General features: G+C 39.6%; 1 protein-coding gene across 1 annotated transcript in view; it reads left to right on the top strand.

Moving 5' to 3' along the window:
• Positions 1-17,210, top strand: part of CDC14A (cell division cycle 14A) — a 145,061-nt gene that overhangs the window by 48,769 nt on the left and 79,082 nt on the right. Inside the window, 1 exon segment of the mRNA XM_077746090.1 lies at positions 15,816-15,895. Within this exon segment, the coding sequence (XP_077602216.1) occupies positions 15,816-15,895 (80 nt within the window).

The following is a 17,210-nucleotide window of genomic DNA, read 5'->3' as shown; positions in this document are numbered from 1 at the left end:
ATAAAGGAATAAAGGAGGTATGAGACAGACCTGGAGGGAATGTGCATTTCCAGTGGTGACTGATCTCGTGTTAATAACACCTAATAAATGATGCAGACAGACTTCATACCTGAGGTCTACATCATACCACGCCAAGCCCCAGGTCCCGACTTGACTTCTTCACCAGGGTCTTGGCTGCAGGGCTTTCAGTTTAAAATCAGCTGCTTGTGAAAAACAATGGGAATGGATCCATCCTGGACAAAGAATTGAGGGATGTGCTGTGATTCATCTAATGGCATGGCAGAGTATTGTCTGTCTTAGAATTGGGGACTTTAAATTTCCCTAGTTGAAGGGTGCCTGGGTGGCTTAGTCGGTTGAGCTTCCGACTCTTGATTTCAGCTCAGGTCATGATCCCAGGGTCGTGGGATCTTCTCCATGTCTGGTTATGTGCCGAGCGTGGAGCCTACTTGAGATTCTCTGTCTCTCTCCCTCTGCCCCTCTCAGACCTCGCTCTCTCTCTTTCTAAAATTAAAAATCAAAAAGAAAAGTTAAAAAAATAAATCCCACTAGTTGAATGTGATAAATTATTTATGTTCCCTCCGAAATGTCTGAAATTTTGAGAAAATTCTCAGTGTCTGTAAGTGAGCAGTAGTTTTGGCAGCAAGCTGCATCTTTTACCTGGAGTCATATTTTAAGTTTTACTCTTTTTCTGGAAACACATCTGTGAAATAATGGAAAAAGTGACAAAATGGGGTTAATATTTAAAAATTTTTTAAATGTTTTATTTATTTTTGAGAGAGAGAGAGAGAGAGAGAGAGAGAGAACTTGAGTGGGGGAGGGGCAGAGAGAGAGGGAGACACAGAGTCTGAAGCAGGCTCCAGTCTCTGAGCTGTCAGTCCAGAGCCCAGTATGGGGCTTAAACTCCTGAACTGTGAGATCATGACCTGAGCTGAAGAGGCTTAACCAACTGAGCCACCCAGGAGCCCCAACATTTTAAAACAGTTTCTAAAATCGGGTTCCTGGGTGGTTCACTTGGTTGAGCATCCAACTCTAGATTTTGGCTCAGTTTGTGATCTTGGGGCTCATGAGTTCAATCCCTGCACTGGGCTCTGTGCTGACAGTGTAGAGCCTGCTTAGGATTCTCAATCTCTCTCTCTCTCTCTCTCTCTGCCCCTTCCCTGGTCATGCTCTCTCTTTCTCAAAATAAATAAATGAATAAATGAATAAATAAGTGAATAAATAAAAACTTAAAAAAAAAAAACCAAACCTAAATGTTTGGGGCACCTGGATGGCTCAGTCTGTTGAGCATCCAACTTTTGATGTCAGCTCAAATCATGATCTCAAAGTTCATGAGTTTGAGCCCTCCATGAGACTCTGTGCTGACAGTGTGGAGCCTGCTTGGGATTCTGTCTCCTTCTCTTTCTGCCTCTCCCCTACGTGCTCTCTGTATCTTTCGCAAAATAAATAAAATAAAAATAAGCTTAAAAAAAATCAGTTTCTAAAATCATCTTGTTTCCTTGTTTCTGAGTCAGATGTATGAATTAAAACACGACCACAGCAGGTTTTAGGATGTCCTGGTATTGGGCTATGCCATTATTAGCACAGAGTTCAAAAAAATTATATATTAAATTTTATATGTGCATACTCACTGATGACAGTATTTTACTTCTGAATTCATGGAAGAGGAAGTCAGATTTAAATTGTTGATTAAGATCCTTCTATTACAATAAAAAAAATTGGGATTTACCCAGAACGTGGGCCACTGGACTTTTTCTGTAAACTCATTTTACTTTTTTTTTTTTAAGGACCTAGATCTCAAGTTAAATACAAGTCACCCGGGTGACTCAGTCTGTTAAGCGCCTGACTTCAGCTCAGGTCATGATCTCGTGGTTCATGGGTTCAAGCCCCACGTTGGGCTCTGTGCTGACAACTCGGAGCTGGGAGCCCGCTTCAGACTCTGTGTCTCCCTCTCTCTCTGCCCCTCCCCTGCTTGCACTCTGACTCTCACTCAAAAATAAATAAACATTAAAAAAATAAATAAATGCAAAGACTATAGGATGAGATTCTGGCTTTTACCGTATCTACTGTAGCAATTCAGAGAATAGCTTTTCCTCTGAAGAATTGCTCCATTGGAGCCGTACGCAGTACAGTGATTCTTCCCTAAGTTACAGAAACAGATCTTAGAGAGAGAGAGGTCCTCTCTCTGCCCTGCTGGTGCACCGCTAATCTTGGCTGCTCCTCCTCGTTGTGCTAGGAAGCCCAGAGACATTAAAGAACTTGGCAGAGAGGCAGAATAGGGGAGGACAAGAGCCTCTCTACTGTTGGCATTCCGGTCATTCTTCCCCTCTTCCTTAGCGGCCCCTGGCTTATTTAGGCACCCATAGCTGCGGTTAGCACCACAGTGTGAAATAACCAGTTAACATGTGTTCTCAGGCTCTGCTCTCAGCTTTCATTATGCCCGTCACCCACCCACCGCTCTTCGTTACCTTTGTGGGGCTCTCCTTCCTCCGCTTTGTGTTTTCCCTGCCGCTTCCACCTCTTTCTCCTCCGTTTCCCGTCACTTCTCTCCTGCTGTTTTGTTTCCTTCCTTTCCGCCTCCTTCTTCCTTAATTGGCTCCTGTGGAGAGTAGCAGTATTGTAATAATATGAGTTTTTGGTTACACGTCACAGGAACTGGCTCTGACATGCTCAAGCTCAAAACTTGGTAATGAATTTCCTGGTAGTTTAGTTGAAAGGGGGACGTAGAGGGCTCCTGTAGCCTTGTTTAATAAAAACTCTTCATTTTTTAATATATATATTTTAAGTCTATTTATTTTGAAAGAGAGTGTATGTGCATAGGGGAGGGGCGCAGAGAGAGGGTGAGAGAGAGAATCATAAGTGGGCTCTGTGCTGTCAGCGTGGAGTGGGAACGGGTCTTGGTCTCACAAACTGTGAGATTGTAACCTGAGCCGAAATCAAGAGTTGGAAGCTTATTGACTGAGCCACCCTGGTGCCCCAAGCAATGTATTTATTAAAGAAATTTGTTTATTTATTTTTGAGAGAGAGAGGAGTGCAAGCAGGGAAGGGGCAGAAAGGGGGAGACAGAAGAGCCCCCAAAGTGGACTCGGTGCTGACAGCAGCTAGCCGGATGCAGGGCTCGAACTCACAAATTGTGAGATTATGACGTGAGCTGAAGTTAGACACTTAAACGACTGAGCCACCCAGATGCCTGTAAAAGACTTAAAACTCATCTTTTAGAACTCTACTTAAAGCTCTCCATGGTTATCTCTGTGTTTCAAATTTCTCTTATGCTACTAAGTCATAATGGTCAGATTATTAACATGTGTGCCTTCCCTATTGTCTTCATTTTTATATCCCTAAAATGTAACTCAGTCCCTACTTGTAGACACATGAATGAAGAGGTAGATTTGACACATGGGTTGCCATGGACATCGGCAAACCTTTTGTTATTCTCTTGGAATTTCACTGAAAATGGAGGCTTCCTTATCAATGATCACTTAAAGCTAATGAAATAATATGTATTTGTAGTTCTGTTTTATAAATTCAGGTTTTTAGCTTTCTGACCTCTGTAGTATTTATTATAACCATAATTTTGTTACAGAAATACCCATGGGCCAGACCTCTCATATTTGGTGAGTCAGAATCTCAGGGGGTAGAAATCAGGATGTCTGTATCGTAAAACAGCTTAACAGACTTCTCTGAGGCATATTCAAAGTTGGGGATCCCCTGGCTTAGAAGATAAGAAGTAACATACAAGAGGGGCGCTCCTTGGTGACTCAGTTGGTTAAGTGTCCAACTCTTGATCTCATGGTTCGTGAGTTTGAGCCCTATATTGGGCTGTGTGTTGACAGTGCAGAGCCTACTTGGTATTCTCTCTCTCAAAATAAATAAATAAATAAATAAACTTAAAAAAGTAACATACAAGGGATTCTTATGAGATTAGGAACATATTTGCCTTGTTCTTAGTGTTATACATGGTGCCTGTACCAATAATTCTTTACTGAATGAAGAAATGAATCAATCACCTGTGTGTAAAACACACTGCTCATCTCCTTCTTTTCCTTTCTTCTCCTTCCTTTTTCTTACTATAAGTAAATCTGTACTGCAAGTCTTGCTGCTGATCAAGACAGGGTGATAAGTCACTGACCAGGATGGGGGGAGGCTTCCTTTCTGAAAGTAGTGAGGTTTACCTATAGTAGTGAGCTAGAAGGGGAGGGAAATTTCCAGTAGCTGCGGGGAAGGTGAATAGAGTAACTGTATGTTATATATATTGGGTGTGTATAGAATAGATCTGTTGGTTGGATTTAAGTTACTTTTATTTAAGTTGGAATTGCCTTCACTTTTTTCAGTTCTACTATTTGTGAAATTAATAAACCTTTAGGGAACATGGTTACTACTTTAAAAAATCTATACACATTTAAGAGTGATTACTTCTATTATGTTCTTGAAGGACGGTTCTGTCATGTGGTATATATTTGAATAGTTTGGGCTGTGTACGGTAAAATAGCCCCGGAATCCTTTCTGCAAACACCTGACTTATGGGCAAAGCTCTTGTTTTTCCTGCTTTCTCTAAGCAACAAATCTTTGTACATACTGGAAGAGAACAGCCAGCCCCTTGTTTGTGTTCATTGTTGGTTTTCTATTCTTGAGTCAATGCAAAGAACAGTAGGTAGCTGACAAGTTACTATGAGATTCTAGATTCGAGATTTTGTTCACATGCTGTGTGGATTCTGTCTTAGAAGACTGGATAACATCTCACCTACAGACTTCTTCAATTTGGAAAAGGATAAGATGACTATATTTGAAAAGGCTTTTTTTGGGGGGGGTCCCTCAGGTGCTTACTCTAATTACTAACATGGATACCTTTGATTGTCTGGTTTACCTCCTTGCCTCTGCCTAAGCTCTGTAAGTTGACGTAAGTTTAGAGGAAACAAACCATATTTAGCCATATTGCTTTCCCCCCCTGTGCGCGCTCCATTCCTGGCGAGTTTGGCACATCTTCCCCCTGTGTCTGTCCAGAAAGTTTTTGATCTCTTTTCCTTACTTTTCTTCCCAATTATTTCCCTCTGGTTACATCAAGAAAATTTCAGATTTGCCACGCCTCCCACTGCTTCAGATTTGGAATCAGTTCTAATCATAATGCCAAATATTGGGGAAAGCCATGCGTTTTGAAGTGAAATTCAATATATTCAGGTACCCATCCAAACATTTGAAAACAATTCAAGGTTCTCTTTAAAGTCATTCTATACATGTTTGTTGGTTTCCTCATGTTTTATTTTTTTAATTTAGGCTTTCTTCAAGTATTAGCATTGAAGGTAGATAATTTAGAAAGCAAATATGCGTCTTTAATTCTTTGGTTTTAGTTTTTAGTTCAAATAATGTTTTCCACCACATTTTATTTTAGCTATATGATTTTAATGATAATGTGGAGTATATAATCATTTTCGGACTAGCCATAGAGACTGACAACCAGAAGATTTTATCTTTGGGAAACTATTTCCAAAGATCTAAATAGTAGCCTTTACAAATAAACTTTTAGGATATACATTAAAACCTTGGATTGCGAATAACTTGTCTGCGAGTGCTCCACAAGACGAGCAAACATTTCTAATAAATTTTAACTTGATATATGAACAATGTCTTGCAATACAAGTCGTATGTGATGCCACATGATCACAGCTGAGCCAATGGTCCTTGAAATTCACTTTGATATACAAGTGCTTTGGAACACAAGCATGTTTCTGGAACGAACTATGCTCGCAAACCAAGGTTTTACTATAATTCATTTGCAAGCTAAAGACTTTCTATTATTGGTTATAGGTGTTAGGAGAATTCAAATACTGATATTTGCTCTATTGTGGATCTATCATCTGCATCTTCATCATGAATGAAGTTATGATTCTTTGGCTTCTTTTTTTAGAATTTTCAATGTTTATTTTATTTTTGAAAGATAGAGCTAGCAAGCGCAGTGGAGGGGCAGAGAGAGAGGGAGACACAGAATCCACAGCAGGCACCAGGCTCTGAGCTGTCAGCACAGAGCCCAGTGTGGAGCTTGAATTCACGAACTGTGAGATCATGACCTGAGCCAAAGTTGGACACTCAACCAACTGAGCCACCCAGGCGCCCCTGGTTCTTTGCCTTCTAAGCCTGATCAAATTCAGTCCTTGGTTTAATGAACACACTCCACTTTTTGTTTTTTTTGTTTGTTTGTTTTGCTTTTCTTTCTTAATTTGAGAGGTTTTATGAGATACAATTCATACTATATCCAGCAGTAAGCAGTGAAACTCAGCAAGAGGAATTTTTAACCTGAAACCATTCCATTTGAGAGTATGTATTATCCAAGTAATGTTCTGGAGTGAGTCTGTTATTGTATTTCATACAGAGACTGCCTTCTGATGATGAATGAGGAATGATATACAGGGTTATGTTTACCTGTGTGTTGTAACATAACAGCCTTGTACTCTGCTTGTATGAGACTAAGGAATCAGGTTTTCTTAGGACCCAATATTTTTTCCTTTTCCCCTTTAAAAGGGCCTGTTTAGGCTTCTGTGTACTGAGAACATTGGCTTAGTGTTTCCTTGGTTTGCTTTAATAAGGGGCTGGGCTAGGTCAATGAGATACAACCAGCTCAGCAATGTCTGTGTTGGAACAGGAGCTTGCTTCAGGCAGGAAACAGTGTTACTGAGACACAGCTAGTGAGAGACATGTATTCTTCCTGGCTGTACTGTCAGTTCTGGAAGAACACTTCTGAGGCTGCTGGAATTCTGGTTCCCATCAAATTAGATGGGAAGACACACATGGAGGGGAGCGCCTGGCTGGCTCATTTGGTAGAACATGTGACTCTTGGTCTCGGAGTTATGAGTTCAAGCCCCATGTTGGGTTGTAGAGATTACTTCAAAATCATATCTTAAAAGGAAAAAAAAGACACACGTGGCTAATGTTTACAGTTTTTCTAAACTGCCCATCAAGGAGCCACTGGTTTCACTCTCTTCATGCCCAGAGAGTGGCAGAGATCATATTCTAAACAAATTCTCAAATAAATAAAGTCCATTGTATATCAAATCTCAAATTAAAATATAAAGAGATGTCACTTGTGAGTATTTCAGAGCAAACATCACCTCAGCCAAAAAGCACAGTCATTCCTAGACCTTTGTTCTCATAAGGATGCCAGATGAGCGTTAAATAATTTTAGGGCGAAAATAGGCGATGGAGATGAGGCCTGGCATCAGTTCTGCCTTAACTTCTGTACTTAGTGTTGGCTCCGTATTTGTTAGCCAGATGCATTGTCTTATATTTTGCCGGCTTCAGAGTCTGTGATTTATAATAGTCTCAAAACTGGAAGAACAGGAAAAACAACTTACCTTCTTTTATAATGTGTTCAAGACAAGGTGCGTTCATTCTTGTTTTAATTAGACTATTCAGTACAGTAGATTTAAAATCGACTGAATGAAATGCTGTTTTAAATATTCAGTTGGATTTCTGGTTTGTAAGCAGTCTTAGGTATCTCATTTGTAAGTGATTGTTTAACACTGAATATTTTTATTTCCATAAACATTTAGAACAAAAGTAGGATTGGTGTGCATTTGAGAAATGTTTGACTTTTTTTCTTATTTTCTTTTTTTTAAGTTTTCGAGCTGAATGTAGGTATTGTTTTCTCAGTCACTGGTTATAATGAGAGGAAATGATTAAGAAGAGAAATGTTGCTGAAAATAGTAAAATTAAACATTTTGTTTGTGCTTGCGTATGACAATTAAGACTTAATGCTGTCTTCAGGAAAAAGCAGTTTATAAATTAAGTGCCCTGACATTTAAGAAGTCTGAGAACTGAAGGCTTGGGAACCATGGAGGAGACTTTAAAAGCTTTATGTTTCAACTCTTTGCAGTTTCTCACCTCATGCTGTATTTTTGTAGATGTTCATTCCCTGGACTTCTGTGGCTCATTCTTTGCCAGTAACTGGTAATTGCTTTCCTCTCTTAAAAAACAAACCTATTCTTATTCTTTTGTTTGTGAGAAGTTCACGTAAGAAAAATGAGTACAGCATCAACTCTCTTCTGGTTACGTGTACTTTGTTGGGGAAAGACGTGGGCTACCTCAAGGATCTTCTGATATTTTGACAATGGATTTGATAAAACAGGGGCCACAGCATTTATTTTATGGTTGTTGATTCTAAGGCACCAGGAGACTCAGGAGATCATTTCAAGATGCAGAAGTGAGAGTAGGATCAAATGGGAGAGTTGAATTAAAGGACAGCCTCTTATGGTTTTGGTACTTAGCAGTCATGGGGGGACATTTACAGCCTCATGTTTTGATGTTCATACATGTAGACGAGCTTTAGGGCTTAGGTGTCAAAAATAACAGCTGTGGGTCTGGATTCATGTGGATACAGATGGTAAAAAGGAGGAAAGAAATATTTTGGGACCAAAGCTTATCTCCTTTTTGTGGTCCCTTGTTATAGAAGAGCTGTGCACTAGATATGAATCTGAACCCTTTACATATATTATTAATTCATTTAATCTTCCTGACACTCTTATGAGGCAGTTACAGTTCTTATCCTTACTACACAGGTAAGGAAATGGAAGCCACAATATGGCTATAAATGAAAGAGTCTGGATTTGAATCCAGGCGGCTTGGCTGCAGACCTGGGGTGTAACCACCATACTCTGTCACCTGCTCTCTAGATAGATGTTCTGTGTTCTGTGACCACATCACACCTGTTCTCACATAACATGCCCTCTTTCTCTCCACTATTTGTTCATGCATCCATCAAACATTTTTGGAGTATGTGCTATATGCCAGGCAGTGTTGAGTCCTGCAGAGAGAGAGGAGGCAAAAATGCTACTCTCAGACTACAGTCTTGTCAAGGGCCTTGTGTAAGCCCTTCCCTGACGAGGTTGCAGACTTTCCTTGTGTCCTGGTGTGTATGGAGTAGGTTCCTGTGCACAATCTGTAAGCATTTAGTACACACACCTTGGTCTTTGGTGACTTGTGTTCTGTTCCACCTCCTGTTTCCTGCCTTGCATGAGGTGTTGGGAGGTGCAGAGTATAGATTCCAAACAGTCAGGGGACGTGGGGCTGTGAATGCCTGGGTCAGGAAGTATGCCTTGACCCTCAAAATACTTTGTATAAGCTAACACAAGTCATCTGAATTAGAGCTCTTATTTTTAAATCCGTCTCTATCTTACTTTTTCCTTTAGCCACATCTTTGAAGAACTGACTACACCTAGTTTTATGCTCTCATATAACTGGGCTCAGAAAGCTAATTTCACTAACTCCCTTGGGCATTATCACTAAAGTTGTAGTGACACATTTAGAAAGTCTTATTCACTTAATTATTATTTAAGCTAAATTAACTCACTAGGGTGGATGCACTTGTAGTATCTTAGGAGTTTAAAGCAGTTATCCACTAAGCATATATTTACGAAGCATCTATCTGATAGGAGGCATTGTAAGGCTTATAAAGGTATAAAAACATGTTTACTGCACTTAAGGTGCTTTACACTTCAGTATAAAGGAAAATAATTACAACAGAGCTGTCAGGAGCCCATCAGGAAGTGGTTAGGAGTGCTGTGTGGAGCCAGACTGCCTGACTCCACCACACCCTAGCTCTGTGACCTTGAGCAAATGATTCTCAGCATTTCTTGTATAAATGGAAATGGGTTAATAATGGAACCTATTTCAGGGTGACTATGAAGACTATTGGGCCAAATTATGTAAAGTACATGGAATAGCACCTGGCACATAGGAGGCACCCTGTAACTTTTTGTTTTTATTATTATCATCATTATCATGGTCATTTTCATTCTTGTGATTTAGTCTAAGGAGTTGGGGAAGGGTTTCTGAGCTTAAGAAAAAACAGATGGTGGAATTGGTATTTGACGTAAGTCTAATGAAATAGAAGAATTTGAATGACTGAGATGGTGTGGAGTGTATTCCAGAAGAAACCTCAGATAAAGATATCAAGTATGCTTAGGGAATGGTGAGGAGTCCAGACTAGCAGATGAGGTTCATTTAAGTAACAATGAGAAATTCACTGGGGCACCTGGGTGGCTCAGTCAGTGGAGCATCGGACTTTGGCTCAGGTCATGATCTCATGGTTCGTGGGTTTGAGTCCTACATTGGGCTCCTTGCTGGNCTCTCTCTGCCCTTCCGCCACTCATGCTCTGTCTCAAAAATAAATAAAACATTAAAAAAAATTCACCTAGAAAGGTCAGTTGGCACTTTATCTTGGTGAATGATGGGCAGTCTGGCTGGGGTTTTTGAGCATGATTGAGACTCTCAAAGTCCTGTTCCAAAATTGGTGGACTAGACAGGAGTGGTGGCAGAGAGAAACCATGTTAGCCCTAGTGTGTGATGATAAGGGTTTGAAATAAGGTGATGGCAGTGGTCATACAAGAAAGATCAAATGCAGATTCACCAGTAAAGGAATGAAGTTTAAGATTCAGGGCTTTTCACATGCTTGGGCCTCTGTCTCAAGATGGTTGAAGGGATCCTGCTGGTGGTTTTATAAAATTTGATTAGCTTCACCAGGGAAAGAAACTTTTTTTTTTTAACCTCTTCCCATCCCATCCTCAAGTGCTGTCTTGCAAGTGTGATGATTTTAAGTTATATGGGGCTTGGGAAAGGGGAGTGACTGTTTGGGGATTAGAGCCCAAAGCACATATCATACATAGGGACATCTTTGTAATGACCCCATTTAGCACTCTGTATATGCTAAACATAGTTATCTGAAACTTTTAAAGAGAATTTCTCTTTTGGTTTAAGTCTCCCATATTTGGTAAATTTTAGGGCTTCTAGACTATTTTCAAGTTATAACATCTGTTTTCTGGAAACTTCTGTTTTGACCAAATTTAATGGACTCAGAAATGGTTGGAATGCTAATTTCACAGCTATCATGTCAATGTTCTAGTGACAGTACCTGCCTGGGAAAGACTGTTCTCAGCATTTATTTCCTCTTTTATAAACAAGCAAAATAATAATCAAATAACAGGAAATCAAATGCCAGAATGAAAGAATACTCTCTCAGATGGCCAAATCAAATCCTCAAGAGTATTTCCACTCTACAGACCACAAAACAGAAATGTAATTAAAATAGGGCACAGGATTCATCTTTAAATATATTAGGGTTGTGTATATATGTTATATTTTATAGTAAGTCATTTTAGGGGAAATAATAGCACCTTAAAACAAAGCTAGAAACATAGTAAGAACTGAAGCAGATGTCCCCAGAGAAGGACCATCAGGCAATGTGTGACTTCAAGAGTCTGGTTCTGCCCTTCTAATAGTAAGCCATTTGTTGTTTGAATAATCACCTTTTAGGTATCAGAGAGATTAAATTATCTGAGTAGGGAAATATCATTGTAAATTCCAAAATGCTTCTGAAATTCATATATATTATTTTTCAACAGGCTTTAAAGGTTTAATGACCATAGGAGTTAGTGGAAAGAAATAATTTAGAAGTATTTACGGATTAATTCTAAGAGGATTTTATTTAACTTCCCAGGTTGGTTTGCTGTTCCTCTATAAAATTAGCCCAAACTTGATATTTTTAAGTATTGTTTCTTAATGTGTGGTATGCACGCAATTTAAAAATGTTAAATTACATATTTTAGTATTCATTTCTGTATAGACTCTATAATGGCAAATAATACTGGTTTTCAATTAATAGCAATAATGTAAAACACTTGAGAATAAATTGACTTAAAAGAGTATGTCTGTTTAAAGAGAGATGGTCGGGGCGCCTGGGTGGCTCAGTCGGTTAAACGTCTGACTTCGGCTCAGGTCATGATCTCACGGTTTGTGGGTTCGAGCCCCACATCGGGTTCTGTGCTGACAGCTAGCTCAGAACCTGGAGCCTGCTTCAGATTCTGTATCTCCCTCTCTCTGACCCTCCTCTGCTCGTGCTGTCTCTCTATCAAAAATAAATAAAAAATATTTTTAAAAACAGAGAGAGAGAGGGTAATACAGAGTGCTATGTGTGGTTGCAGAAGTTGGGTAGGTTGATGCACAATTAGTTGAAGTGTGGGAAACATTGGTGTATTGGTAAACCATATAAATTATGCTATCTTGTAATACTATAATTTTAATAATGTTGTTAAATAAAAACCTCACAGCAGTTGGTTGGTTGGCTGGTTATTATTTATTTATTTTAGAATGCTGGCTCTTTAAAAATCTTTTAGTAAAGAAACTGAGAGAGTTGGGGCACCTGGGTGGCTCAGTTGGTTAAGCGTCAGACCTTGGCTTAGGTCATGATCTTACGGTTTGTGAGTTCGAGCCCCGTGTCAGGCTCTGTGCTGACAGCTCACAGCCTGGAGCCTGCTTCAGATTCTGTGTCTCCCTCTCTCTCTGCTCCTCCCCCACTTGTGCTCTGTCTGTCTGTCTCTCTCAAAAATAAAAATAAACAAAAAAATTTAAAAGAAGAAATCGAGAAAGTTATTTGGGTCCTTGGTACCTGGCATCAAAGCTAATTAAGAAAAAATACAATCACTTTAATTGGTTGGCTTCTAGTAGTTAAAAATAAGAAAGCATATGTCCAATGCTATTCTATTGAGAGACTTCCAGGACTTTCTGGCAAGAGTAGTGCACTTTAATAAAAGTAATGCATGCCTTACTCTTCTAGGGGTAAACTAGTAATTGATAAAGGATACACCAAACACTATTCAAAGGGCTTTTGTTTTATCAATCAAAAGTTTGGGAAGATTCTTTCAGTTGGGGTTTATATATGCTAATATCTAGTGAGGAGAGTAGACAGCATATTATTTTTTTCTCTGGGAAGCAGAAAAGGAAAATAAAAATATTTAGAAGATGCTTTGAAATTAATTTTATTCAGAAAATATTTTTAGAAAAATTAGAATATCTGGCAACCAACTTTTGAATATTAAATATAGATTTTATTTTTAGAAAGATTTACTTTCTAAAAATTTACTGTTTTACTGACTTAGTTATTCTGCATTTCAAAAGCAAATTAATCCACATCTGTACTAAATGTAAAACATGTGGAAAATATAAATGTAAAACATGCAGAAAATATAAAGTAGGAAGTACTCCTTTCCTTTCTCCCTCCAGTCCTCTCCCAACCCTATTTCTCAGACACAACTACTGGTAACAGTATGAAGTCACCTAGTTTCAAGAAGTCAAGTGTAATAGCATTTAGGAATTTGGAAGAGTGGGAATCTTTTTTTCCCAATTTGTGCTGCCATTGCCTGTGTTTATATTTTCAAGCAGATGGAATACTTTGGGCTTTGGAGTCAGATCTGTGTTTGAATTCTAACTCCATCACAGAGCAGCAGTGTGAGTTTGGAGAGTTCCTTACCTTCCTATGCTTCTTATTTCTCAGCAGCAAGGCTTAATAAATGTTGTTTTTCTTCCGAGCTTTAATCAGAGCTAGTCTGTCTCTCTGTCTCTCTTTCTTTTTTAATAGGAGACATATCTAAGAAGATCTGGCATAAGAACCCATGACATGTTTTTTGTTGTTGTTTTAAATAGAGTTTGGTGTTTTAATGATGCTAGCCTGCATCATTTATTACATTTCACCTATCATCAGGTTATAAAAGTTTGCTATATTTACCTGCCCCTGGAATTTAGATGGCCTCTGCTGGGTTTCACTTTGCACTTATTAATAATTTAGCACTGGGATAAAAATAAAAACAGACTCTCATCTTACAGTGTGAGAACATGGGTCATGTGTGCTAAGTCATGCAGGTAAGATGAGTAGCTAAACCCTGTGGGGTATCCAGTCTAAAGAAGTATTTCATGTGGGCTGTCGCCACTCTCCTGCAGAATGGCTGCCTCAAAACGAAAGGGAATTAATGTAATTGCTCCTGAGGAGGGAAATGTATTTTTGCTTTTCAAAGGTTGTTGTATAAGCTTTAATTATGTAATGCAAACACAGAAGCCTTTTACAGCAGCTTTCCCTTTTAGCAGCGCTAGTCAACTTTGTGATAACTGGTACATCTTCAGGCTTGGGAAATCAGTGCATTATAACCAACTCTATTTATAGGGTCTAACCTACCCATTAGAGCACAGCCAAATCCTGTTTTAATATTGGCCTTTAAAGCTACGGTTGGTTTGAATGGATTTTTATGGTTCTTTGAGCTGCAACTAGAGTTCTGATTCTCCATTTGTAGAATTAGTGACTCACATCTAGATCGTTCTTTTACCGTGGTTTCATTTTCCATGATGTTTTTTGTTTCATGTTCAGTTTGGTGGTGTGTGCCTTATCAGACCTTCAGGTTGACTTGCCAAATGAGTATGGAGCTTTCTTTTTAAAGCCAGAAGTATCTTTTATGTTTTTATTTTAGTTTTCTGTTTCCTTTTTTTTTCTTTTGAGAGAGAGAATGCGAGTGGGGAAGAGGGGCAGAGGGAGAGAAAGAGAGACACTTAAGCAGGCCCCATGCTCAGTGGGAAGCCTGAGGCAGGGCTCCATCCCACAATGTTGAGATCATGATCTGAGCTGAAATCAAGCATTGGATACTCAACTGACTGAGCCATCCAGGCACCCCAGTTTTCTTTCTTTAGAGAAGACAGAATTGAGCTGTTTTCTAGTCTGGAAATTATTAATAAGTAAGTACACATAATATATTGCTAATGGGATAGCTGAAAACTCAGAGAAAATTTGTAAAGAGAAAAGTCCTACGTTTTAGGAACTGAGACTCTGCCACTCTTGTTGAAATGTACAAAATGTTGAAATAATGCCATTAATTCTAGGTGGAGAGGATTTTTAGGAATAAAATTTCCTAAAAAGCCCCAATGCCCTCCGCCCAGAGAAAAAGTATTAAATTATACTCAGAATAAAAGCAAAGTCTGCCTGTGGTTTGTGTTGCTCTTCACTATTTGCCACTAGTTGATTCTCCATCCCATGTTCCATCCACGCTGATGATGCCTTGTCCAACTCACCACACTCTTTCCCTTGCAAGGATGGTGGCCCTTCTTATTCCTACTGCCTGGCGGACCCTTCCTCCTTTCCCTTGCTCTTCTGTAGCTTCCCCCCTGCACATCTTACCCTATAAGTCTCCCAGGCACCCCTCTCAAGCAGCCCCTTCCTATTCTCTTTCCAGAACCCTGTTTATTTCCTTTTGAGCACTAAACTCAGACGGTATTTTTTTTTTTAATAGTTTATTGTCAAATTAGTTTCCACATAACACTCAGTGCTCATCCCCACAAGTGTCCTCCTCCATGCCCATCCCCCCCTAGACGGTATTTATTTTTGTTAACTATTGTCTTTGTCCCATTAGACTGTAAATTCTGTTGCAAGAACAACAGCACTTGATATAGTGCCTGCCACGTATTATATAGTCAATATGTTGATTAAGTTGTTTACTGATTTTAAGAGCTCATTTTTGTTTCTTTAAGATTAGTTTTACATGCTGGACCAGAGGGATTTGAGTATCCTTGATACTCAAGTGTGTTTTCTAATGCTCTTAGCTGTATTCACTTGCACCCGCTTCGACGTGATTTTGTTTTACTGTACTTTATTTTATTGTGCTGGGAGTGCAGAGTCCAATAATGGAAGTAGAACTGTTCTGCTCCCAAAAGGGAAAGCGCTGCCATTGTGCCTGTTCAATGTGCCTTGTAAACAGCCCTGGATGGCCTCTTTGTGGATCTGCCCTCTGTCTCCAAGCTCTCATCCGTTGTTCCTCGGCCAAAGGCCGTCGCTCAGCTTCAAGCTGGAAAAGACATTCTGGCAGCTCAGTTGCTGTCTTTTCAAGGTCAGCATTCATTATCACCATGACTGACAGGTGCCAGAATGTAAAAAGGGAGATGCAGATTTGGTGAGTAATGAAATTAGTTTTGTATCATTCCTTGGTGGTGTTCTAAATGTTGCTATTTATCTGTCTTAGGTAATCTACTTAAAGAAGACACCAGAAGAAGCCTACAGAGCACTCCTATCGGGCTCAAACGCCCCCTATCTTCCGTTCAGGTATAACTCTTGTGAGACTCAGGCTAATGGCACTTGGCTAGACAGCTGCCACCATAGAGTTGGATTACTGTGATTTTTAATTATCTTAAGACTGTGACCAGGATGTTATCTGGAATGAAAGAGATATTAGTTTTTATTATTTTATTTTCCCCCCTTCCCTCCCCCCTGTCTAAGTAAGAATAAAATAGCTTTAAAAAACATTTTTTTTTAGTGTTTATTTTGAGAGAGAAAGAGAGAAAGAGAGAGCATGAGCGGGGAGGGGCAGAGAGAGAGGGAGACACAGAACCTGAAGCAGGCTCTAGGCCTTGAACTGTCAGCACTGAGCCCAATACAGGGCTCGAACCCATGAACTATGAAATCATGAGCTGAGCTGAAGTCAGACACTCAAGCAACAGAGCCACCTAGGCACTCCTAGCTTTTTCTTTATAGGAATTGATTTTCTCCTTGAATCCTTTCTATATCTTGAGGAAGGCTATCTCTCATTACAGTGTTGGGAAATATTTTTTAATTATCAGCTGAAGGTCTTTAAAATTTTTTTTAAGTTTATCATTTATTTTGAGAGAGACAGACAGAGAGAGAGAGAGAGTGAGCAGGGGAGGAGCAGAGAGAGAGAGAGAGAGAGAGAATCACAAGTAGGGTCTGCAAGGTCAGCGCAGAGCCTGACGTGGGGCTTGAACTCACGAAACTGTGAGATCATGATCTGTGCCGAAACCGAGTTGGATGCTTAATCGACTGAGCCACCCAGGCACCCTATTAGTTGAAGGTCTTTTAAAACTTTCAGGTAAGCTTGAGCTTGTTTAAAAAATGCAAGGGAACATACAGCCAAACTCCTATAACAGTCATTTCTGATAGAATTATGAATGATCCTAACAATTTTACCTTTTTGCTTATTCGTGTGTCCAAATCTACAAGCATATGTATTTCTTATTGTTGTTACTACCCTCATAATTACCAACAATAATGAAAGGAAGGAATAGCAAAGATTGAGGAAGCGTCTTTGACTTCCTTACTCTCCTGTAAACTCACAGAGGGCAGGTCCTGGTGCCTGACACTTACAAGTGCTCTTAGTAAATATTTGAATGAATACATCAAGTGTTAAGTCCCTTAAGATCCAGGGGGGGTCCCACCTCTGTTTCTCAGGCCACAGGAAAGGGCCTTAATTAGGCGCAGGGTGGATGCCAAGGTGGGGAGGAGGGATGGGGGAGATATTACCTTCCTGTGCTTCATCTTCTTGATCTGCTTGACTGTCTCAGGGAAGTCAGAGGGCAGTAGTGAGAGGAAGATGTCCTCCGATCCTGAGTATGAACAAATGAGC

Source organism: Crocuta crocuta, unplaced genomic scaffold (assembly GCF_008692635.1).
Source record: "Crocuta crocuta isolate KB4526 unplaced genomic scaffold, BGI_CrCroc_1.0 scaffold48, whole genome shotgun sequence".
In the NCBI taxonomy this organism is placed as follows: domain Eukaryota; kingdom Metazoa; phylum Chordata; class Mammalia; order Carnivora; family Hyaenidae; genus Crocuta; species Crocuta crocuta.
This window is presented reverse-complemented; position numbering and strand designations above follow the sequence as displayed.